General features: G+C 37.1%; 1 protein-coding gene across 2 annotated transcripts in view; it reads right to left on the bottom strand.

Annotated features, from left to right (window-relative positions):
• Positions 1–5028: 5028 nt before the first annotated feature.
• The window catches only part of TBCK (TBC1 domain containing kinase), an 84983-nt gene continuing 62498 nt past the window's right edge, over positions 5029–27513 (bottom strand). For both annotated transcript variants that reach the window (XM_079305759.1, XM_079305760.1), the window contains 3 exons: positions 19455–19630; positions 16397–16556; positions 5029–5678 (listed from right to left, as the gene is read on the bottom strand). In XM_079305759.1, the coding sequence (XP_079161885.1) occupies positions 5568–5678; positions 16397–16556; positions 19455–19630 (447 nt within the window). In that variant the 3' untranslated portion in view covers positions 5029–5567. The remainder of the gene's footprint in view (positions 5679–16396; positions 16557–19454; positions 19631–27513) is intronic.

Below are 27513 nucleotides of genomic sequence, written 5' to 3'. Positions count from 1 at the left end.
GTAAGGCCCTATGAAAACAGAATGAAATCCTGGAGGGAGAGAGGGAGGGCCTGTAAAAGCACTATCAGGCAGGATGACAGCAGAGAAGCGCAGGTAAATAATGGTTTATCTCCAGGGCTTTAAGAAGAAATGTGGGGCAAGTGTATATTTTCACATACAGGACCAAGAGGCACAAAACATTTCAAAAGAATTAGAAAAACTGAGCTCAGGTGTATTGCAGTTGGGTTATAACTGCCCATTTTGCTAGTTTGTCCTTGAAAAGAGCAAAGTTTCTCTCTGAAGAGACAAGAGAACTTAGCTGGTTTAGTAAAATCCATGGCTTAATGTGTATGTGCATGCATGCACACCTATACAATTATTGCAAAGGAAAAATTTGAATTATTTCAACCTCTTTGAGCCATTCTAAGTAGGTTCAGAGCATCCTCCAAAAAGAGCTGGCAGTTTTTAACAATCTTGCCCATTTCAAGTAAGCTATACACATTAACTATATTAATACACATAGCTACATATATACCCATAAAGTTTTATACTAAAGCAAGTTCTCCATGCTCCTTCTTCCAGGCACTTATTGTACATGGGGCATCTCTCCAGAGCTGGAGTATGGGCATTCCAGTGGCTGAAGAGCTGCCACGGAACTGGTTCTACACCCAAGCCAACAAGTTCCTCTCTTGAGGACAACATCCTATAAGTAATGTTGCCTTTTCCTTTGAGTGGAGAAACAATGTTTTTTTAAATAACAGCTTTACTTAGAACAAAGATTTAAAATCAGAGATATTACTTTGTTCAAATTTCAAAGGACTTGAGAAAAAAATCACATTTAGGGTAGCAACTGAACCCAGTCAAATCAAGTTAACTGACAAAATGGTAAGAATGTCACTCCATAGTTACTACATGTACCTGTTCTGTGCTCACAGTTTTACTCTTTTTGGCCAGCTCAGCTGAAAGAAGTTGATACCACCAGAGATTATTTCTCTCTAAAATGAGGTAATAACAGATAATTTTAGATAGACAAAAAGGAGATATTTAATACTGTTTTAGTTAGGAAATATTCATTAAACCAGTGATCTGCAACTTTTCCCTGGATTGTTCCCATTGAAGCCAATGATTACCACATTGCTTTACCTGTTCTTTTAGACAGATTACTGTGTCTGGAAACCTGGTGTCTCTGCTCCTAAAGCACGTAAGAACCTATCACCATGGAAGGAAAATGTGTGAATTATACAAGTGCATGCACCAGGGCTTCTCTACCTTTATATGCAAGACCACTATTAGAGATGAATCTGAATATGGATTTACATTATGATTAAACAAATTTTGGGAAAAGGCTTTATAAAAAATACTTAAAAATTGATTCAGTCGCAATAGCACTCTACTGATTCTATTAAGTTTCTTTAAATTCTGTAGAACATTGATTTATTAAATGCTGATATAATATGAAACATACAACAATATTAAATTATCTTCACATGCTTATGGCAGTGCAAGGAGAATTTTTAAACATAAATGAGATACAGACTCTCTTGTCATAGAACAGAGACAGTTGTCCAACAGGTATTTTGATGCTATTATTTAAAAGACACTAGCAGTAGAAAACTTAAAGCTTCATGGTACTTGAAAAGCAAATGAAACACTATTCCCAAACAAGCCTGCAGTTTCTGGCATCAGCTTTCTACTAAATCTGGAAACCTATAAGATTGACAATACCAGCATTATAGCTCAGTATTCAAAGAGAAAGGAAACTCTGCAATTTTGCTAGTCAAATATACAAATCTGATGTTAGCTCACTCAGCACAGATCAAGTTTCATTACTTCTCCTGGAAAGAAAGATTTTTGGAAAGAATAATAATTCTTTCAGTCAATTTTCACAAGCTGGACCCAACAAAAAGAATTAAAAATAGCAAGATTAAGACTGATGACAGTGAAGTTTCTAACATAACAATAGGAGAGGCCAGTCTGACTCATCAGCAAAGAAAAGATAACTGGAAATGGGAGATTAAAAGGCCATACTCAGTCCCACACAATTCCCAGACCTCTTAGTAACTCAATCTGAACACTGTGAAAGCTAAAGACATATCTAATTTTTCATATCAACTGAAGGAACTTGATAAGCTACTAGAATTACAAACATAAGTTTAAACTTGAAAAGTGATATTCTGTACAACATTCACAGCCTGTAAATAAGAGCAGCAAGTATGTCTCAGGCCACAGAACCAACAGGCTCTCACAGTACCTCCTTCAATGATAACATGAGTGATGCAGCTGCTGAAGAACTAAGTCATGTCATTTGGGGTTTTTTGTTTTGTTGAATTCTGTGTGATGCAGCTCTGAAGTCCAGCTAAGAGATACTCTAATAAACATCTTCCTCAGCTGGTTAAAATATCAAAGGAAGTCTAGATACTGATACCCAGAAGGTCACAGAAATTAGATTATGAATGCACAAAGGCACAGGCAACACATTGAAGTGCAGTGGTCTGGTCAGCAAGCCTAAGGATAGATTAAAACTGGGAAAAAGAAGCAAGGAAAGAGTCACATGAAATTCAACCCTTACTCACTGTGACAAATTATTTAGGCCTTAGCAGTTCTAGTGATCATACTGGAAATCAGAAAAATAAATTACCTAAATGAAAGAATAAATACCAGTGCCTGCTCAGCTGCCATGGTTACTTTTTCCAGTTCAGAAATATCAGGAAGAGTCTACCAAAAGACTCTACCAAAAAAGACCACCAGCAGGAAGAACATCATTTGAAAGGGAAGACTCATGCTAAATTGAAACAACAACTAAACATCTCACAAATCAACAAACCTCCCCAAAATCAACAAACCAGGAACACCTTAAGCAAACCAATGAGTGAAAGTTACAGTGAAGTAAACACTAAAACTTTCCTCCTTTCTGCTACATTCGGTGAGTTGTTCTTATCCTGATCTGGGAAGGTACAGTGGTCACAGAGAACCCAGGCTTGGAGAAACCAGGAGGACAGAGGGAAACAAAATGGATGCAAGAAAGGAGGTTCCTAGGTTAAGAACAAATAGTCTTAGTCTTTGCTCCAAAAAAGTGGACCAAACAGGACAAGTATCCACTTGTAAAAACAAAATAAATCCCAAGGAACTTAGATGCAAACAGCAATAAAAAGCTCAAAGAACTGTATGTTGTCTGAAAGACACTCCAGTGTCAGCAGCAATCGTTTCATAGTCTGCAATCATCAATAGTTCTAAGGCTGCCAGAAGAAAATTAATTCCTTTACATTCTTTAGAAGCCTCTAGGAATATGGCTGTCCTGGCAGCAAGCTATAGGCCCAGGTGGCTGGGGCAGATTCAGGATGTTTTTAAAATGGTAGGGAAAAACAGACTAATAGAGATTGCATTCTCCAGGCCCAACAGTGGGAAATATTTAGTTAGGGTATTTTTATGCTAGTAGCAGAAGAGAGTAGCATGGAACATTAATATTGTTTTTTTCTCTCCTACTAGATCTTTATATCATCCAGTTGCAGTCTAAAACAGAGAATGGTACAGCTGGACAAATCATGCTTCTAGAAATGCACAGATTTGAAGAACTCAGCCTCCAGAAATCATTCAAGAGCTCTACAAAACCTTCTGCTTGCCCACCAAGAGAAAGAAGACTTCCTTTTTTAGCATCTTTCCCAAAGTGTCATCTTCTGCAGTTTCAGTTCAAAAAACCCCTCCCAAAACCACAACCACCAACCTGAAAAACTCCACAGAACAAGTGGTCAGGTTGCCTCTGATTTATGGACACTATTCCCAGCCTTTCACTGACCATCTCTCTCTCAGAGCTGTCTGTTTTGGAAACCTGTCATGACAGAAGACAAAGTTAAGTGCTGCAATGTTCTGTTTGCCAAATTAAAACTACTCCCTATTCCTGATATCCTCAAAAAAAGGCATACAATAATCCCATCTCCAGAGCAAATCCTCATTACCCTACAGTGAGCCTGTATTGTGGAAACTGCTATGTTTCAGATGATGCTCTAATAAAAGAGCAGGGTGTCAAATTCACTATGCAAGCTAGTATGTGACTGCAACCAGGTGAACAGGTCTTTGGGGTAATTTTGTTAATTTAAAAAAACACATTTTAATCCTCAAACTTCAGTGATTATTAAGCCTCGTATCACTTTTTTCCAGCTTTAAAAATGTAAAAGGATAAATCTAATGCCTTCTTGTCTTTCTTCCACATTCCCATTTAATTTCAGTGTCATACTGACAGTCTTACATTATCATAACTGGTTTTCCTGGATTAAATGTAATATTTTCAAGGAGCATTCTTGAAGACAGATTCTTCTATTTTCCTAGCCTTCCTCCCATCTCCAGCATTATTGTTAGAATAATGGACCTGACAAGACAGCAAACCTGACATGGGATTTTGAGGAGGAGGAATTAGGGTGTTGGGATTTTTTCCCTCCACATCTCTTGAAAGGTGGTAGATGTCTGAATCAAGCTTAGCTTCTCAGCAAGAGATATGCCAATTCCTGTTTCTGTGAGTGCTTTAAATGCTTTTGGCTTCTTACTGCAAAGTAATTCCCACATCTTTACTGCACAGCCACCTTATGCCCTTTTTGGGAGCCTGCTTTCACACATCAGCACTTGCATCCAGTCTAGTTCAAAAACAGGTTGCTGTCCCAATCTGTCAGTTTTGAAGTTCATGTTTAAAGACTTTAAAAATCCCCAGGAAAACTGACACCACTAGCTGAAAGAGTAGAGGGCCTAAGAAAATTCTCAACTTCCAATTCAAACAAGAGTGATAATTCCACAATGTTTTCACATGAAAATTAAAATGGCAATGTTTCCTTCCAAGGCATGAGCTTCTAAAATGGAAGCACACTATTATTTTAAGAATAAATTATTTATATTCCTAAGACACAGTATTGTTGAAAGCCCAATTTTCTGATGACTGTAATTGTTCAAGAAATTGTTACATTTAATATGATTATAGAAATAGATTGTTAAATTCACCACAGAGCAGAAGAAATTTTCCATCTTGTGGTAGATTTCGGATTGAATCAGCAGTCACTCTTACAGTGACTTTCAATTTGGGACACATCTTTATTTACAAACCAGATGAAAAACACACTTTCTCAGAAATACAGCAGATCAGAAGGTACAGCAATTACTTATCAAATATTAGGAAGCACACTTTTTCACACAATATACGTGGTACAGTTTCATTTTGCTACTTTCAATATTCACAGTAAAATAATTTTTCAAATAATCTAAGTGCACCTTGGAGCCATCAAGTGCCAGTTAATCATGTTCCACAGAAATACAAGATACCAAAAGCCAGATGAGTTCCCCTCTCTGTGCTCAGACTTGCCCAAGCTCTTCTGCACTGCATCAGTGCTGAAAGAGGTTTCTTGGAAAGCTTAAGCTTCAGTTTGGATCAGTTCCAACTGAAGTTCTACACAAAAGAACAAACACAAAACTTCTGGGCTCTACAGCTGCAGGATAAGACACTGATCATCAGGATAGCTTGTGAAGATGCCATAATGCCCTTTAGGTTCAGGATATTTGTGTTGTAGGTAGGACTTTCTGTTCAGATTGTCCTGAATGTTTACAGTCACTTAGATTTGTGGAGAAGGAACAGTGAGGAGACCAGTTGGCTTGATCTTGTTGATTCCTCCATCAAGAATGCAGACCCTTGGGTACTTGTTTTTCACCAGATGAGCTGCAAACTGAGAGAGAGATACCATTAGCCCACTGCATATCATAGTCATTAAGCGACAATAACTTTCTATTATGTAAGGCAAATTAAACAAAAAATGTCAGACCCTAGGAAGTTCTTTTTTTGCACTAATTAGTCCAACACAGGAGCCCAGGCCAGTGTGTTAAAACAGCTGGGATGAATTTTGTGGTCCGGAAACACTGCCATACGAATAACAATGAACTTCATTTATCTCTGCTTAAGGCAGGATTTTACCTCATTCTAAAATGAGTGTTTAATCTCAGGGACATCACTGGAGGCTTTCTAAAGGCATGAACTAACTCATATTTTTCTGTGCATTCATCTAACTCCCAGCTCCTTTCTGTAGGTTCCCAAGTGTACAAGCTTCACATTTTGGGGGTACAGTCATTTGCTTACCTGTCAAACCTGCCTGATGTGACTTGATCTCACAGATGTCAGATACAAATTTAGGGTCTACCATCTTTAACCTTCCCTGCTCCCACCAATCTGCCCACAGACAGGTTAAATAGTACCAGCAGGTATTCCCCAATCATTGAAAGCCTCTCTTCTCAGTAAGTTCATGCATAAACCAAACACAAGCAACTGCTGCTTTCCACATAGTAACTCTGTGAAACATTATCACACTGACAAAGATATTTTGTATATCAAAATAATTATGAGTAAAAAAAAAAATCAAAATTACGTTTCAGAATAGCAAAATCCAAACAATATTTTGCAATATTTTGTGCACTACATGTCAAACTTGCCTTCTATATACGGACAACAATGCATTAAAAAGCAAGCACTGAAATGGACTAATCAGTAAGAAACTGATTAGTTTCACCTAATTTACAATAGCTGTAAGAAATTGTTCTGTCATCCAAGCCTTTTGAGACTGTTTCCTTAAACTTGGTTGTCAAATCAGTACCATTTATAAAATCATTGAGTGATTCCAGTGGGCTGTGTATAACATTTGTAATTTCCTCTTTGCCTGTTTAAATTAGTGATGCCATTTGAGAATATGTACAAATATGATGCCCAGGTCACTAACTTTGCACAAACAACTAAATTACTGACTCAGAAACAGCTGCGGGCACCTCAAACAAATTCAATACATGGGATTTCTTTTTTCATTGACTTTCCTCCTAATTATCTGTTACAGTGTAAAGGATTATGAAGAAGAACTGCATGTACTATACCATCACCTGTAAACATTTTGGCTATTCAATTTGTTTCAGGTAGTTGCCTGGGGAAGACTTGAAGTACAATCATCTCTTTCCCCATGAGTTTGGGTTATTCAGTACAGGAGTCAAAGCATCAAATAAGAAAATACCTGCAATCGAGCAATCAAAGCAGCTGACAGTAAACTTACACCATATGTGGATGTCAGCTTTCATGAGCAAAGTAAATGTTATGTTTTTGGAAAGGTTCTTGGCCATACAGGTGGTGTAATATGCACAGAGACAGCACTAGGAGAGTCCAAACACCTCTTGCTGTAATCTCAGTCACTAAAGATGCAGTGCACAGTAAAGTAGAGACAAAGATAGCACTCAGCTGTGCATACCATGAACTACAAAAATAGTTTATACTCCCAGTGAAACACTCCTACCAGATATCCCTACTTCACATGGACATATCTGTCACCTCACAGTGCTCTCCACCTGTGACTAATGGACAGTGCTGTGCCTTGGACACCAATGCTGTTCAGAGCCAGCAGAAATGAAAAATAGCAACAACCCTTCAGGCTGGCAGGAAGCACCATGTTATTTCCTGAGCACAATGTCCCATGTGTCAACAGAGATGTTCCACTCTCTGACTGCTGATAATTTTAAAATGCTGATAATAAACTGTAAACCCTGCTCCAAGTGTTTTGAATGCCCCAACCCTAATATAACTACCATTCAATGTAATCTTAAAAGAAAATACACAAATGCCTCGTACTTGGGGTTTGAGCATTAAAGCCCATGTCCCACTTTATTTTAGAGCTGCTTTAATAACCAAGGTATGTCTAAAAATAAATTTTCTTCACTGCATATGACAAGGTTACTTTAAAACCTTATAGTGAGGAATTTGCCACTTCTTGCAGGACCTCTGGGAAGCAAGCACTCCAAAATCTGGAGCTGATAGCAATGATGGCAGAAAGCACAAGATGATAAACCAGAAGACGATTGTTTGGGTTTTTTTGTTTTGTTTTTTTAAAATTGTGTCAGAACTTTTAGCTGTTGTCTGCCTAGTTTCAGTGAGAAATGCTGCAAATACAGTTCAAAATATCACAGGTAAACATCCTGCCAGGGAAAAACTACTGAGCAGAAAATGTATTATCAGTATCTCACTACTGTGGGAATTAGCTGCATGTCAAGGGCCTAGAGGCACATTGACAAACTGAGAGCTGCCACCAATTCCCATTATCAGCCCCAAGAGCTCTGCACACACATCTGCCCAGGCACTGCACAGAAGACTCCAGGTTTAAGTCACATGGCAGCAGGACTTGAGCTGATTAAAGACAATCCTAGTTTTACCTTCTGTCTTCCCCCCTTTTCTTACTCAAAGCAGAAATAGTAACTTTTGGTAAAGCATAGACTTGGAAATATTATCTGTCTGGCACAGCAGACTTCTTTATTAAAGATTTTTATAGTTCTGTTGCTCTGTACATGTCTGTGCCACCCTGTCCCAGACAGAGGAGCCCATCTGCCGCAGACAAGAACAGGAATTTGTTCACCATGTTTCTCAAATGTTCCAACACCACCTGGTACCTTGCCTTGCCAAAATATACTCTATGAAGCCACTGTTTTCAAAATACAGGGGAGTGTTATTTCTGGTGTATGTACTGATGGAGGGCCACAAGAGGAAGGACTATTTGAAATAGCTACATAGATTTTTCTCCCCAATTTGACCCTCAGTTATGCCAAATATCAGTAGTCTGAACCCAAGAAATAAAGATAAAAAAATTAATGCTTTCTAAAAAGCTGGAAAAAAAAATTAGTGGCCCAAAAAGAGAAAAATCTCATGCCTCCAAAAAATCCCAAGATGCTCTTCTGAATGAATGACCCAGACTTTCTACAGCAGAAACTGCCATCTCTTGGAATGCACACAGGGGCTCTATTTCCTTCATAAATGCAATCAGAGAGTGTCAACTAGAAGTTTACTAACAGGCACCTGAATATGTAATTTGTAGTTTACTAAATAATCCAATTTACAAAGGTGCTGCTAAGACTGAAAATAACATGGTAAAGAGATAAACCCACAGGCTACATCATCCTTAGGGAACTGTAATGCACCTACATTTTAAAGAGAGATGTATTGAAACAAATAAAGGCATATAAATTACATTATATAGAAATATATTTCTATAAATAGAAATAAACTGTACTTTATTATATGATTAAACTTTCTCAAATTTATCAAATGTTTGTGTTGACATAACTTCTGAAATATATCTTTCTCCATACCATCAAATGATCACACTCCTCTGAAATGCTTCTGTTTTCATTTAGACAAGAAGACTAGTTGGGGGAAATGGAAGTTGTGCCTATCTGAGGAAAGGCTTCAAGGGATAATACAAGACTTCAAGCTTTAGGCAGCCTTTCCTCAAAATGAGATTCCCAAGTTCAGTTACTGTGTTTTCCCTGGTAGCATTTAATGTTTAAAATGAACTTCAAAATCTGAATTCTTGCTACTTTCATAGCAAATATTACATATGAAAGGATGAATAAGTGGGAAACTTGTCTAATGACTACTATATGATGACCTTGCTGAAAACTTTAGAAACACAGTTCCATCCATCAATTCCACATAAAACATGCTTCTCGGTGAGCATAACTGAGCCAGAAAGTTGCAATTTGCATTTGCAAGTACTCAGTTAAGACTCTTCATGCAGATACAAAAAGTCAGGCCTTCAAACACAGACAAAATGACAGCAAACTCATGCCAAAATCTGGGCAACTATTAAACATTTTACCTTGCCTTGCTGATGGTCTCAATATAAGCAGCAGAACAGGACTGCTCCTTTAAGCACCTCAATGATCTGCACATTGGAGAATTTATCAAAATGTTTCTACTACCCTGTTCCAAGCAGCAAAATAACAGCTTGCAAGTGCTGCATGTCTTAGCCAGGCACATCACGTTTTCAGACTGTCTGCAGCACAGAGTGTAAGAACACAACAGCTTGAGCAGCCCAGCACCCTTCAGGCCAGCCACAAGGGTTGCTATGCACACATTATTCACTTTCTCAGACATTCTTGTGACAGGCTGTAATTAAAGGGCACGCTGGGAGGGAAGGAGGAGTAACATATTGCACCAGAATACCAAAAGAGATTGCTGTGACAAGTGTTACTATGATATAAATATTAACAGCATACTCTGAAAGAATTCAGAAGGAAAACAGAAGTTGAAGGAAAAATATCAATCAAATTTTGTAGTATTTATTCACTTCCACAAGATTATTTCTAGATTTCACCTGCAAATGCATGCTACACCAGCCTCTCAGGAACTGCAGTCTACTTTGTTGTGTGTGATTTCAGTCCTAGAGCTCACCTACACCTCTCTGAAAGCTCAACAGTCAAAGTGATCAGTCTGCAACTTTGTAAACAACACTCTCCATATTCCACAACACATATTCAGAACACAAGATTATTTTTGTCAGCTACTTTTTATATTAAAGGGTTCCAGATAAATGAAACAACACTTCACGCCATGGAAAAGACAGGAACCTAAAACCTCCCATATAAACAAAACAGTGCCTAGTTGTCAGCTGTAGTATTACCATAAACTGGATGGAAGTTAAAAAGAAAAAACACAGAAAGGACAACTTGGTGCAAACATATACTAGAGGATGAGAGGGGTGGAACATGGAAACAACTGCTCTAACAAGATCAAGGGAAAATTCTCTGTATGTAGACCTGGCCAAAAGGGAACACTTCCCATTCCATCAGTACAAAAACACAGCAAAAAAAACTTAGAGGACTTACATGTAAAGATGTGAAAATAAGCCTGAACAAACAGGCATTTAATAGCTGGTTTCAGAATAAGTTTTACTGAGAATGAAAATAAGAGTAAACACTCAAATTTCTTCAAGTGATTTTTAAACACATGTATTTGAAATTTTTCACCTAGAAATTATATACATTAAAAAAAAAAACATCTGAAAGTGAGCACTTAAAAATCAAAGTCAGTTGTAGACATTTAGCTGTTGTAACACAGCTAATTTATACTGAGCAAAATAAATGCAGTGCACACATTATAGATTAACAGAATGTAAACTGAAAATACAGAAAGAAAACTTTTTTTACTCCACTCAAAAGAAAAGAAAAAAGCTATTAAGGAACAGAAGTATGTAGTTTTGAAAAGCAACATAACAGCTGGCTTGGATATAAAGAAACAAAGTATGAATCTCTGTGAAAGATTCTACCTCCCCCCTTCCCAAGGTCTATGGGTTGCCCTAGATCTTGAAAAATGGTCAAAAAAGTACTTGATAATGAAAAACATTTCTTTGTGATTTGTAGTACTTCTTCCTAACACAACTCAAACTGCAAGTTTTGTTCCAGTTTCTACTCAAACCCTCCTGCAGCAAGCAGTCAGTCAGTCCATCCTATTCAAAGGCTGGTTCAGATACAGTCTGGAGTCTCCACACAAGCAGCATGGCTATTGTAATTGCCAAATTCACCAGCACCATTGTGGCTGGTATATCCTTACACAAAGTCCTGAACCTATAATAAATATTTATAGTTCATTGCTATCTCTATTTCAGTTATCACTATTTCAGATTCTCTGAACTGGAATACCAGGAAACACTGTGTCTGGAGAAAATCTGGAGCCTGACAGCACCATTCCAAGATTCAGGTTCACCATTCTCTCACCTTTCCTGTCCTCAGAGATTTCCAAGATGATTGAAAAGAGCTGACATCCTGCTTGCTAGCATATCTCAGACCTATTTTCACAGGTAAAGCCAAGGACTCCATGATTCCTTATTCCAGAAGCATCCAGACTACTGTGTAGTAAGGTACATAGACAGGCCAAACAACTCCTACATCAAATAACTACAAAAATTTCCAATAACTGCTACCACTGGTCTCAGTAAAAAATTAAATAAGAGAACCTATTTTGGAGTTCTAGAATTAGCCTGTTCTCCTTGGCACTTTCTCCAGAGGAAATGGAACACTCAAATTCTGCTCCTAACATCTTGAATTTTCCTGCTTCCTCTTTCACACCTGGCTGGAACAGTGAGAGATTTTGGTCATCACTGCTGTACCTGGGCATTCAGGGCACACTAACCAAAGCCAGGGTCAGGGCAGAGTTACAACAGCACAACAAAAGTCCTGGCTGGCAGCCCAAGTGTCTCTCCCAGGCTGTGTGGAGAGCATGTACTAGCAACAACAGCAGGGCTGCTTTCTCTCCATGAAGGAAAGCATGCATACATTACATGTTACAATAATAAAAAGGGCTAAATTTATGGAATAAAATAAGACTTAACCATGTACTGGAGAGGCTTACAACCAAAAGGATTGTTGCTGATTAACTAAAACATTTCAAAACTTTCCAAAACACAAGCTTAATCTCCTCCTCTTTAAAGGCAACAAGGAGGCTCTGATGATCCCAGTAGGCTCAGGGTCTGAATGCAGATGGGAGAATGGGGCCTTAACAAAACAAACATGAAAGAACCATTCTGAGAATCATAAGGGGCCCCTCCAACCCTGCAAAGAGAAGAGTTTTCACTGCAATTGTTCAGCCACTTTTCTGTAGAAACTATTTATGGGTAAACAGAGTCTAAAAGATGCACAGTTGAAACATCTCCAGAAGTTTATTGCCTAATTTCTGTTTACTTGCGCTCCAGGAATTTCATTAGCCTCTTCCAAACAAATGTATTTTTCTTTAGAAGCATTTGTCCTTTAGTATTCTATGCAAAACCTTCAGATCAATCTTTAGATCACCCTATGAAGCTTCATAGGTATACATTTGTGGTTTTAAGACAAGTTTATAACTGAAGAAATCATGCAAGGACTTGTTTCTCTGGCAAGCGCCTTTAAAAAGGCCTGGGGAAGATGACAATAAAAATCACACAAATTCAGTAGCAACTAGACACTTTCACCTATGTGTCTCAGTCTTCATTCTCAGAAATGCATTTTTGACTGTGCTGGAAGAGAGAAAATGCTACATGCTGTTTTTTCCAAGTGAGGAATATATTATACAAAAAGAATTTTTAATTTGACCCCCTCCCTCTTGTCTTGAAAAGGGTCAGAAAGATATAATGGAAAATCAGAACTTCTTGTCTTTGTTTTGGAAATAATTAATGTATTTTATCTATTAGCTATTGCAATGCAATAAGAATGACTGCTTTGCGTCAGTAACTTACAGAAGTTGTCTAGACAATATATTTATAGCAGCATCACTTATCTAGACAAAAAGTAACCGATGTAACAATTAGAATTTACAATTTAGAATTTATTTCCCAGCTATACAGACAGATCTTTTTTAAGCTCTGACTTGCAGCTTATCTGTCTTCTTCCAAGCAAAACATAAATAAGTTGCTAATTATTAGATTAAAGTCCTGTATATTTTATTATGTTACAGCATTTAGCTGTCAATAAAGCATATATATTAAACCACTGGGGGAAACACATTTATTAAACAACCATGTGACAGAAGTAGAAGTGTGCCACTGTCAAAATTAAATTGCTAGAGAATGATTTAGTGTCAGGTAAGGTATTTCTCCTGTTCTAAATTCAGTCAACATTACAGTAATACAGAAAAAAAAACTGAAATGGAAACAAGTAATGGCTTAGCACCTCAAAGCTGACTGCAAGAGGGAAGATGAAGTAATGTCGCCCTTTCATAAAAAGATGCAGAATAATCCCTGTCCTACATATGCATAATTATAATCCTCCTTTTTACTTGCTCTGATTTCAAAAGTGACAAAAATCAGGAGACATGTTACTTGTCCTAAACCAAAAAAGAAGCTACAGTTGAACATTTATTGCCTGTTTAACTATTATATTCCCAACTGTAATGATTCCTTGTCCACAATAGAATTAACAAGGTGTTTATCTGTCTATGGAGGTGGGAAAGGGGAATTCAACTCATTTAGGAGATGCCACCAGTTAACATATCCAAAAGTTAAATATCAAAACAGAATCTGATTGATGAAACCCAAAATAATGCCCTTTATGTGGAGGTTTCCTGCTGTTTTCAGAGACAAACATATCTGCTCTGTTAACAAGTGCCCAGAAAAACCTAGAAGAAAGGCTTGCACCAAGTGAGAAGCAGCCAAAATGAAGGAGTATTCTCCAGAGAAGTGTGAGCCAAACACCACCACACAATACCTCTTTTTCAATACATTTATGCTGCTAATAGTGCATTCAGTAAGGCTCTTGTACATTAGTCAATAAACTAATTTAACTTTTAGGGTTAGTACCATCAATGGCTTACCATGCAGGATTACCCTGTTTTAAATCTGTACTAAGGAAGTGTTTGACTGGAGCCAGAGCTGTCAGACCCAGATGCACTATGAGACACTGCTGGCCTCCTTATGCTCTTGCTGGAACAGTGCTGTGGTGAAGTTTTCAGTTTTCCCTCTCACATCTCATATTCTAGACAGCATTTTCTTTCCAATTTAAATTTTTTATCATCTGGCACTTAATCAAATGCAAAAAAATAGAAACAGAAATGAAGTGCAAAAAGACTTTTTCTACAGGTCTGTTCAGTATACTTCACTTTGAGTTTAAAATTATTTTTAAGTGATGCCAAGTAGGCTGTTCATATGAAGCACAATTGGAAGATTCAATCTTGCAATTATAAACAGCCCCACACAAAAATTAATGTTTTTTCCATTTACCCTTACCTCTCAGTTGTATATAAATTTAAACTACACATATGACAGTGCCAAATCTCCAAATTTTTAGTGGAGTAAATAGCAATGAACACTTCTGAAAAATTCTCCTTTATGGCAGAAGATACAATTTTTGTCTCATCTCATTTCATCTGGAAATACATACCTCTGTCTAGAAAATATACAATTAAAGTTGAGCATCCTATAACATGGACAAAAATTGGTTTTGCTTCCATGCATTCACTTTTTGGTTTTTTTCCTATGATTTGATTACCTAGTAAAATTTAAAAGGTAACAACTACTGCACTTGTCAAGCCTTGAGCTACATATCTTGGGCATAGACAGTGGCAGACAGTTCTATGCAGTTGTGCAGAGTAAAACTGAAACTGGCCTTAAAAAATAATCCACAGAAAAGGTTTTATCTACACAGCCAAATTGAGGCTGGTTTTATATGTACTTTAAGGGTGTGAGAGAGGTGGTGAGTCCCAACCAGTATTTAGGCATTAGTATTGAATTCATTTGTAGTCAAACTGGTCAATCCAGTATTTTGTTGCTATTTAAAGCTCAATACTGTTTAGTTAGGATTTCAACAATGCTAAAAGCAAATCAAGAGGCAAAGCAGCATTTCTTCCTTATGGAAACCTATAATATTAATTCTGGGTCAACTTCACCTGCAGAAAATCTTCTGCTGCAGAAAATCTGGGTTTAGAGGATAAGACAGCACCTCCCACGTGACTGAAGTACTTGCACTTACTAAGCACACTGCAAGGGTTCTTTAGCTACACAGCAAAGGAAACATTTAATGTTAATTTCAAACATTTTGAAACACTAAAAAAAGTGAACTAACCTGGATTCACACACAAACCTAGATACTCATTACTGAAACTATGTGAGAGATGGTTTACAGTCTGTTTCATGCCATCTCTGTTACTATTTAAGAAACCTGACACATAGCACAAGTTAATTTTCTAAATGATAAAATGCAGGTGAATAAAAGGGATTTCTCCATTCACTTACAACTCCCTACAGGTATGAAATGAACATCACGTGTTGGGATGATGTGTCTGCTGTTTCTAACATGAAGACCTTTTAATGATTCACAGCCCTCTTTGTCATATCAGGGTTACAGTTCACATCCTTTGTGCAAACAGACTTAAGAAATGAGTGAAATAAAGGTAAACCAAAATTAAAAGGGTGTCTGAATAAAAAGGATAACTTTCTTCATCTGAGAGAAGTATAGTGAAAGAAATATTCATGCACTTTCACTTGTTACTCTGGCAGTTCTCAGAACCATCAAATATTTAATTATAGAAAGAAACAGGCAAGTTTGAATGTCCTTCCTGTCTAGCTAAAGGCACTGACAATAAATATATCATACAAAAGTTACCAGTAAGGATCATTCTCCTCTTCACTAAGTACAACTGCAAGAACAAGTGATTCTAAAAAATTGGGCAATACATTGTTTCTTACTAGTAGGAATATGAATTTTATCTATTTCCTTTGCACTTCATAACATATCTGTCCTCATCCAACTCACCTTATGTGTTCTTCCTAACTCCACAAAAAGTAAATGGAAGCTAATTTTGAAAGCTCTTACTGATGCACACTAGAAGTGCTGATGTCATTCCTCTGATATGACAACAATAAAGATTTTAAAGCTCAAGAAGATAATGTTAAGCAATTTCATTTTAAACCATCAACCTTCTCGGATGAGGACCACCTGAAGGAAAATGGCTTTGTCTAGAGGCAAAAATGAGCCACAACAAAAACACCACCACAAATCCTATCATCATACACAAAATTCTAATCTAAATTTTCCAGACTCCAGCATTCATTTTATTACTACCATATGCATGCTGTTGATGTATCTCTAAGGATAAAAACATACATTACAGCAATATACTTACAGCAGCTGTGTTCTTCACTGCATTTCCTACAATCACCACAACTCTTCCCTTAAAGCTCTGCAGTGTGGCAGTTGCTGGGCACTGGATGAGATCCCCTTCTGTAGTAAAAGCTGATGCAAAAGGGACATTGATGCTGCCAGAAATGTGGCCACGGTTAAAGCTTAGGAGGATCAGTTAAGGAGGTCTAAAAGGCAGAGAAACCTGTGGTACATGAATAACTGCGGGGTGAACCTGCTCTTGATCCTTGCTGCCATGGCACACCACCACTGGTCTTTAGTGATACAGTATTTTGACAGACCACTTTACTGTTTACTCATATACAGAAAAATCTTCTGATACTCCATATGAAAGCAAGCACAGAATGAAGACCTGTTTAGTCAAAAAAAGGACACAGCACAGCTCTGCAGAAAATGATCTGCTAAATTAAATAGTGCAGAAGAGCCACTATCCCCACTATACCTAATTGTGTGGATTTCACTTCAACTCTAGTCTGTTAAGAGGAGCCAAATACCAATAAGCAGCTGCAGCACCTCTTCTAGAGGCATTTTATGCAAAAAGAATGAAGTACTTAAAAGGAGAACCAAAATTAAACAGGGATTATCAGGAAATGTCCTTAAACTTCCTGTCAATCCCCATAAGGCCTCTACTATTTTGATCCAAATTGAAATTTTAATGTTTATGACCTCAGATTCCCAGACAATGAGCATCATGTATATTATCTGCAGTCCCACTAAAAGCAAGTGTAGTAGTAATGGGTAGTAAAAAGCAAACAACGATAATATATCATATTTATCTGTCCTTCAGTTTCAGAGGATGATCATTCAATGAGATTTACAAACCAATATTGAATGTGAAGGTCTCTTAAACAAAAATTAAGTTGGACTACTACTACTAGCTTTTTTATGAATTTGAAAACACACCATGACCATGACAAAACTCTGAATTACTTTCATAAACTGTACACACATGCCTGGAACATTCCCCTTCCCCAGCTATAAGCTAAAACAGCTCTGAAAAGGTGGGAAACAGAAAAATTCTGCAAAAAATATACACAATGTCAAATCCTGAGATTAGTCACTCTATTACTGTACTTGTAGAAAGCTAGTTAAATTTATAATTAAATCCCAGAATCCTACTAAATAAAGGAGCTGCCTTAAATGGGGGTAAGATTTAACTGACTTAGAGTAATAATAGCATTTGTTTCTCATTATTTATGTAATAGTTGTAGTTTTATGATCATAATTGTTGCAGTGTGGGAAAAGTATGGCTGTATAAAAACATCTGAAAGAACAAAAGAGGATCATGCACCATTCATTAATGTTTTCAATTTGTTTCTATTTTGAATGGGAAAACTATATCCCTCCTACACTCCTCTGTGCCAATCCCATTTCCCCAACCCCATTTATAACCACATAACTCCCACTATTATTGATCAGGTTCTGAAATTATCATCATTTAGACAGAAAATAACTTTGGACAAATTTAGTTACTTAAACTACTGAGTACACCTAGAGAAACATGACCTAGTCTTTAAAAAAAGTTGTAACTGCTAAGACAATTAACAAAAAGGTCAGGATTTTGTGCTATGGACTGAGAGACCATAAATATGCAGTTATAACTTTCAAAACATGAATGGAAGGCTGCCAATATATCTGCTAACATGCTTAATGAAATAAGCCTTAGAAGGATTGCTGGCCAACTGAAACAGTGTTTTGTGTATAACAGCTTTTCATTTGAAAGCCTTCTGTGAGAAAGCTGTCTGCTGGGAAAGAGGGCTGCTAGCTCTTGGCCTTGCAACATGAGATTCATTATAAAACAATCCTTCAGCTTTCATGTGGGTCATATTATGAAATATGAAGCATGTCTCATACTTGTTTGAAATCTTCTCATGCTTTTCTCATAGCACTAAAAAAACAAAGTGAAAGCACAGTTTAGCATGACAGACATACATGGTGAAAAGACTAAAACCAAAATACAGAAAATGATCATATTTTTGAAACACCTCACAGGGGTCTGTCACACATTTTAAAACATACACCACAGAAACACAGTCTGATCCTATCTTAGTTTGTTGAAATTTTGTGACAACACAAAGCCTGTTACCTTATGAATGAACAGGAGAATGAACACAGTATTCTTATGGTTCCCCCTGTACTGCTGACAATTTGATAACTTTCTACATACCAGATATTTTCTTCTGCAAATGATATGCTAACCAGTACATTCAAGAGCAATTTTACTACCAGGCTACCTTTTCAATGTCACTTTCTACCTGTTAATATCAGATGGATGTTAGGATATTAGTCCACCTATTATTTAAGAGCAGCACATTTTAGCCTACTATAAATTTCAAACATACCAAAATATCTTTAAGAAGGACTACCCCTTCCCAAATGCAAACAATCCCAGTCCTGCAACTACACTATTTCAGGAAAAAAACAAACCCAAAGAATTAAAAATACACTCTTTATACAAAGAACTGTATACTTGAAAAGGAACACATGAGTAAAATGTAGACAGGGTAGTAACCCTGGTAAAAATACAGCTCCAAAACACCTTTAAGTATTTTCTGATTATCTTATTATTACTAGAGGAATTAAGTTAGGATGGTTACATGGTTGCATTACCTGACATAGCTAGGAGGCACTCAATAGGACTCAATTTTCCACTGAGGGACTGGCAAAGCACATGAGCTACCAACACTTCTCTATCACCCTTTCATAGCCTCACACCTTTCCAAAATATTGGTTATATTAAATGGGGAAGGTCTGCCAATAACACCTGTTATAAAGAAAAATGCAACATTAAAGAACTTGTGCTGCTGGTACAGAGATTTCACTAAACCCACAACTTAAGATAGGAAGGGAAAAATACATTAGTGCTCTGCTCTGCAAACCAGACCTCTCCATGCTGAAACTCCCTCAGCCTTCAACTCTTCCACTCCACCTCTATCAGATCCCTCTTTCCACTATGTACCACTGTAATACATCAGTCTGCAGACATGAGGAATTCACACAAGCAGGATTTAGCAAGGGCAGCACTCAGATTTGAAGGATACTCTTCGCTGTTACGGATGTCCACCACCAGCAGCTTTGGCTTGCTAGGCTTGGTTTTCTTTACAGGTGTTTTGGAATGACTAGGTCCTGTCAACTCACACAAGTCAATCAGATCTTCTGCTGAAATTCGTGGGGACACCTCTGCCTTCAAATCATCCAACTTGATGGAGTCCCTAGACTTTAAAAGAAAAAAAAACCCAACAATATTAGAGGTGAAAGAATTAGAGATAAGGGGTATTGTAACGTTCATTGTGAATTACCTCAGAAATATTCACAAGTATTAGAATTTCTATGCTCCATATTCTCAAAAAGTATCACAGTAACAATTCTTCTGCTTCTAAAAATATTCCAGTTCTGTTATCTTGTTTTAGATTGCAGTAATCACACCAATACATCATTTGCTTAAAGCCCATGATTCAAGAGAACAGGACTAGAACTCTGAAGAAAATGGAAGCATTACTAATTGTTATCAGTCCTGACTGACTGACTGACTCTTCTTAGGCTTAGCTTTTGTTTTGGTTTTTAAATATACTGGCTCCTCATTTAACCTGAGGACTATTCCAAATTTAGGGAATATGCTAGACAAAACAGAGAGACAGACACTTTTTTTGAGTTATGTCCCAGAAAAAGCTTTGAAAGTCAGTCCAGCACTTAGAAATACCTCTGCTGTAAAGCAAGATATCCAAAAGCCCTCAAAATTACAAACAAAATCAATAATTCTACTTCAGGGAATATTACCTCACTGAACTGCCTTTTCCATTGTATAAAACAATATTCGAAACAGAAGAAGTTACAAATTGTGAGTCTCAAAACTCTCCTTCCAAGTCCAGAAAAATAGAGTCAAGATGCTTTATAATCAGAAAAATACATAATTTCTGGATAATGTATGATTTGTTTCAATAGTCAATACTCAAAGGACACCTGTATCCATAAAAAACCAGCATGACAAGACACAGCCAACTTCCAGTTGCTGTCTAAAGCCACCTCCCAGCTGAATAGCTGGATTTTGAAGAGTCCAAGGAAATGAGTTGCATTGAAAGGAGGAGGAAGTAAAAAGACAAGCTCTTCTCACAAATTTCACACTTGCCAAAGGAATTCAGCTGTGCCATGTCTAGGGGATTCACAGACACATTTGTGAGATCCAAGAAAGGCAGTAATGTAGAAAAAATACTGATTACATAAATACACACTTGGCTGACAGATTAATTTGCCTGATGACAAACTGGCAGACATTGCTACGCTCTCCTCAGACAACAGCTTCTGCCTCAGGAGAATGTTTGAGGAGCAACACCCGGGAGGGAAGGAAAGCAAGTCTGCAGGAAAGAGTTCAGTCCTTGGAGCAGGTTCACATGATTACAGGTAATGATAAACACTCAGATAATGTAGTCAGTGAAACCAGCTGAGATGACCCGAATTGTCTTCTGGAGAAACCTTTAGATTATGTTGGACTCTAATTACAAAACCACTTCCTACTTTTATTTATACAACCTTGTCTGTTCAGTTGCCCCATTCAATTGATGGGATGAATGCCTCAGGAAAGAATGATACCTTTAAGAAGAAGGCAGAAAGTCTACAGCAGAAAACAAACCAACCAAAATTCACCTAAAATTATATAAAAACATTTTCTCTTTATCTAAAAAGTGTTTTACAGCTACACACTATATGTTTTAACAACCAGGACAAGCATTCTTTCCCTTTAACTGTGTTGAAATTAAGGAGAAATACATTCAGCTAAGAATTTTACAAGCATCTTTGCTTTGACCTACTATGTCCAGATCTGCCTTAATGGTAGATTCAGAGATACATCATCTCTATATAACCTTTGAACAAAAAACTGAAGTTTCTCAAAAGACTTGCTGGAAATAGAATTGCTGAATCAATTCTTTCTCTCACAATGTTCTTATCAGACTAATTTATTTTCTTCAAATTGCTAAGTGAAATGCATGCGCTTATAAGATAATTTTGCTAATTATTAAAAAGAAAAATATTTCATCTGCTGTATCTGGTAACAACTATATTTCATCTCAGGCATTTTCTCACAGGAATTTTCTAATAAACTGTTGGTGTGCACAAACTAAACATGGTTAACATCAAGCTGCTGATCCTTCTACCTCATCCTTACACATCATCTTCATAACCACCATCCTGCTACCGATTTTTTGCAACTGCAAGAAACTACTACAGCAACTGGACTTAAGACAGCTATGAAGAACCAGAAAGAAAAGTAGGTGAAGGAAGGAAGAGGGTTCACTGATAGCCTCTTAGTAATTATTTACAAATATCCAACAAGTCATGAACAGGGTGTAGCATGCAAATGAGATTTTGATTTCAGGTACATTAAGTGGCAGACAGGAACATCTCAGGACAGCTACTTGCAATAACCTGTTGAATTTATCATCTGCAATTTTTTGTTGCTGTTGTTTTATACAATGAAGGGAGCATAATGAGTATTTCACAGCCTTAAAATTCCCATGCTAGTAATACTCTATAGGGAGTACAAACTGGACAAATTAAAAAAAAAAAAAAAAAAAAAGGGCCAGGATAACCACTGGGAAAAGCTTAAAAAACCTTTAAAAGCTTATCACATTTATAAAAGGCTTGTTTCTTCCTTTCAATTATCTTCCTGCTGTGATCTATTTACTCTTTTCCAAGGCAAACATGGTACATACTTTCTAAAAAAACCTCACACACTTTCTTAGAAAAGGGAAGAGCTCTACTTTAAGCACAGTACCAGAAGGTAGCTAAAAGTCCAGTTACGAACTTGTGTTTTAGTGATTGTGTAAGAAACTGCATACTGATAATATTGAAATTGAGAACTGGTCATATACAGAGCATACTCATATACTTGCTGTCATTACTAACGAAACATAAAAATTATCAGAAAGACACATTTGCACACATCCAGGTATGCACAAGTCTACAAGGGCTAAGACACTGATCTTACTACTTAAGTCACCTTTATCTGATTTCCTGTGAAGGAAAACTTATTTTAGCATATTCTAACTACATGCATGAATCTTACTTTAGACTATTCAGCTATAAGCAACTGTTTGTCAGGGAAGACTAATTAAATCAGCAGGATGGCAATAGCAGAAAGAGTAATGACCTAAGCTGAAGTCTGATGTCTCCTTGTCACCCAGAAGTTTCTCTGACAACACCCTACATTCTCTACTTTCAAAGTACTTATTCTTCTCACCCCATTAATTTTCAAATAGCCTGGGAATTTCTAATCCATATGCATTTACTGGTCTTAATAGGAAAAAATAGGTATTAATTTTTTTTTTTATAATATTAGGAATTAAAGCTGCTTAATCATTCTCAATTTGGAAGTCAAGTTTCAGAAAGATTAAAGCACTCCAGAACACGAGGCTGGTACAATCACAGCTCCTATCTCTTTTCCCATTAGCTTGTAATCTCTCACAGGCTTTTCATCACGGCTATTAAATGAAGATATACACTTTTTTTTTTTTTTTTTGAGAAAATAGCCAAGGATCTTTAGTACTGCTGAACCCAAATTTAACAGTCCCATCTGATAAACACAGAAGCTATAAAGGAACTTTCTATTAATGGAAAAGATATCTGAGTAGATGCAAGGTTTCTCCCCTTTGTCTTTGAAGCTAGCAAAACTTAGTGCAGTTTATTTAATATGCTAGAAACTTCAGCCTGGAAGTCAATATAATTAAAATCTGGGGTTCAAGTAAAGTGCTCTATTCAAACTATCAGGGTCCTTCATGAAGGAACACGTTTCATAAAACATGTCATTCCATATTTTGCAAACACATTTCTAAAAATCAGTGTATGCATGTACACAGAAATAAGACTACAAAAACATTTTTAAAAACTTACAAGATAATAGTTTAAGTTCTCCATTCCCCCCTCCCCACCATTTTTAGTACAATACTAGCAAAGGGTCATAGAAAAAGGCTTTAGTGTTTTTAGATGATCAATTATGACTGTTTAAAAAGGAGGAAGAGCCAACATTTCCGATTTTTAGAACTCTTTTCTACAATTTTTCAACATCTGAGTGCCAGTGTTCTCTATACAACCTCTTTAGTAAACTGATTCTTACACTTAAGATTCATTCTTCTGTAGCCATCATATTGTGCTTTTCAGATTTCCTAGTCAAGACACTGGTGTCTACCTTCCCTATGCTCCTTCTCTCTCTCCACTTGCTAGTCAAGTTTGCTCCATTTTCATTTTGCAAGCTGTACTCTTCCACTCCTATACCATCCTGACTCTCCCACAAAGCCCCCTGCTTCAGAACTCACATCTTGGGAAGTGCAAAAAGCAACTTCCAGCCAACTGTCAATCATAAACGTCCTCCAAACATCTGCACACAACTTTGTAGGATGGCTACAAAATACAGAAGTGAGCTCTGCTCGTCAAAGCAGCTCATTATTAAGGAAACCTCTCTCAATGGAATAACATAACTGAGTGAATAAACTGAGTCAGCAGGACTGAAAGACACAATATTCCCCTGAATGCAGCACAGCAGACATGCTGCCAACTCAGTTATTGCCCCTGATATGATAAAAAAAGGTAAAAGCTGCCCATCACTGCATGAAATCATTTCAAAACACAAAGCTGAGGCATAACCCAGTCACGCCTGAAAATACTCACAGGATAGCTTATTGTGCAATAAAACTTGAAGTAAAAGCAAGAGCAAGAATGATCTTGCCAGCCTTGAATGCTTTCCATCAGCACTTCTTTTTTTCCCTCTTGATAGATCCTCTGTCCTTGACAATAACTTGTATTCCTTTGATTTGAGAAAAATTATTTCAGAATCCTTAGAGATTCCTCCGCCCTCTTAAAAAAACCAACAAAACAACCAGAATTTAATAACACATAACGCAAACTGCAACAGCTAGAGGAATTTCCTTTCTCAACCTGATCACATATCTCACTTGGTCAAAGACCTTGGATTTAGACAATCTACCTTCTTTCATCTGTAGTTACTATTTATTCACATTCCTGTTTTCTGAACTGGCATTAACAATAGCAGAACAGCTCTAGGACATTTTCAGTCATTTACAATTGTGAAGCCTGTCAAAACATGCTGTTCAGGTACTCCCTTAACTCGTGACTATTAAGATGAGTACTGAATTTGAGTAGTTGACAAAAATTTTGAGAATATGGTCAGCCAGACAATTACCCTCTAAGCTTTATGTGCTTTTCATATAAATCTTGGATTTCTGCACTATTCCACCCATTCTGGAGAACTGTGCCCAAGCTTTGCTGAGCTTTTTGAAAATCATCAACAGAAACATTTATTCCCATAAGCCTAAAATATATTCATTCATATTTGCAGGATGGGCTCCATGACTAAAGTTTGGTCCAGGCTCAAGATGCTGCCACACATATTTGATAATCACATTTTCTACTCCTAATAATGTCAATAGAGAAAATACATATACAGACCTGTAATGCTTTTACTAGTAGATTAAGATGCTGTTGACATCACACAGGCCACCAGACAATTTGTACAAGGCTACGATCTGCAAGAAGACAGTGACAGCACCAGGCAAAAGAGCTGCATCCAGAAACTTCTCTATCCTCCAACTGCACTTTCCTAATAAAGTTAGGTCATGATGACACTGCATCCTGACTCAACTGAGAACATACACAGCACCTAGCTTGGTCTGAGGTGCACTAAGGAATGTGAAGAATCCTAAATTCAAAACAAGCCTAAGGCAGGCTTCTATAGAGACATATGTTGAGAAAACAAATAGGGTAGGACAGAAGAGTGAAGATAGAGGGAAAAGGCACCTTAGGCTGACATATACATCCCCTCCCCACATCATGAAAACTGTGTTAATAACACAGTTACACAGCAGTGTGCTCTAAGACCTAACTTTCACAGCAGCAGAGAATGGCACATACAGGAGTTGCTGCAAGCTGGAACTAGAGTTGCTGTGGCTTGGCAGGAGGAAGCTACAGCTGTGTACCTGGGCATGTTTGTGTGAGAGACAAACCATTAAGATCCTTCAGTCTGCTTCTCCAAAACTTGACTTCAAAAATTTCTCCCAAACTCCATTGCTTCTAATGTTACAAGCACACAGATAAAAAATGTAACACTAAGTGGATAATTCCTGACTGCAGTATCTCACTGTGCTTATCAGAAGCTGAATGAAGCATTAAGGTATTTAGATCTGTGTTGGTCCTAAAGCATATTGTAACACACTCAGTGGGTTATTCTGACTGTTACTGCTCTCCTAAAGTACATAAACACTGCACTGCTCTTTCATTTTCCCTTTTTTAGATGCAGGCCACTACGTTTTTTTTAACAAAATATGGATTGTTTAATAAGGTATGAAATAAAACTGTCAATAAGGAAACTTTAGTTTGGCTCTGGTTGCCAAAAAGACTTATTTCCACTATAGCACTCCCCCACAAAGATAAACTGAGTCAGCCACAAAACACATGAAAACAAAATAACAAGTGTGTCTTCAGCCAGCCAACCAGACTGCAAGTCAGGACCATAAGAGCCTGAAAAACTACTAAAACATGGAGATATATAATTGTTTCCTAATATTCTCTTAGAATCTGAATTTAAAACAATTTCCAATTTGGGGAAAAAATAAAAATAACATTCTTCCAAGATGCAGACAGAATGAACCAGCTAGATTTTTTTTAATAATTAATTTTACTGGTACAATTATCCTTTCCCCCTCTGCACATTTGTTAATCAGTCATGGAATCCCAATTGTGGGAGGTCTAAAAGGTCAAATACACCCAACTTTCAACTTCAAAGTTAGTATAACCACAAAGGCTTGTGAGCAAGGACTAGTGGACAATCAGTAAATCCAGAATCTGAGCCTAAGGCTGCAGCAGAGAGTGCTCTGGCTGCTCCAACTGCCCCATTTACATTCAAAGCAGATGAGCACATCATGCTTCTTTCTGAAGAATAAGTGGATTTACACACCAGTTATTGAACAGCTTAATATAAACCCAGGCAATATATTTTATATGGACAAATACTTCCTAGGTGCACACAGGAACTCAAAAGCAACTGAGTGCTGTAGTATGACAAACAGGACTAAATTCTTGTCTGTAGGAAGTCTATCACACAAGCTATCCTTAATTATTTAAAAAGGAAAGTTATGATCAGGAAACTTTCCTCATGGCATTTCTGATAAAAACATGGTTTTTTTCATATTTTTGTTGTTTGATCAAGCCATTAAGTCATGCTGCTGCTTAGGTATTTCTACTGCTTCATCAAACACAAAAAGCTGAACTCAACTGTTGGCATTTAAATCAGTGCAAGGATCAATAATCATCTGGTAGACTTTTCTCCAGTTGAATGCTTTCATTCCTCAACATCACTCAGGAACTCCCACTCTTGGAAAGAGAACTGGGAGTAGAAGAACAAGGGAAAGCTATAACTGGATCAGTCCCTGGATTTCTGTGAGTTCACCTGCCACATCTGAGCAGATATTGATAGAGAAGCTGCAACATTTTCTCCTTTTTATATAGAATTATGGAGGTAGCTAGAGAGAGTGTATGTCTATCATACACATAGTAACAAAGACACAGATACAGCAGACAATTGTTTATTACAGTTGTATTACAGTGTTATTTGTCTCTGTGACCCCTAGACATTCAGGAAAATCATGTACTGGTAAAGAAAAGTTAGAGACACAAAACTGAGTAGACTGTAGTGTAAATTCAGTACTGAATTTAAAAGGCTTTTGCTGTTGTTATTTTTGACATTTTATCTTTCTCAAAATAAACAATGCAAACCCACTTAAGATGCACATTCATTCTCTCTGAAACTATTTCCTCCTTGAGATTTTATCTCAGTAGAAATATGCTTACTGGCTGAAAGAGTAAAAGATTAAGCAACACACAAGTTCAGAAGGAAAAAACAGAGCACCCAAGCCTATTTATGAAGTTGCAAATAGATGTCACTAAAATAAAAACTAAGCAATGCTAGTGATAAAAAGCAGTTTTGTTTTAGTGACTGCTGATTTAGGGAGAAAAATGCACACCCAGAGGGGAAATATTTCTCCTGCTATTATTAACCAAAGCACAGCAACATGCAGATACACACAAATATAGCCA

The sequence above is a fragment of the Erithacus rubecula genome (genome assembly GCF_903797595.1).
Source record: "Erithacus rubecula genome assembly, chromosome: 5".
In the NCBI taxonomy this organism is placed as follows: domain Eukaryota; kingdom Metazoa; phylum Chordata; class Aves; order Passeriformes; family Muscicapidae; genus Erithacus; species Erithacus rubecula.
Note: the sequence above shows the minus strand (reverse complement) of the source record. Positions and strands in the feature narration are given on the sequence as shown.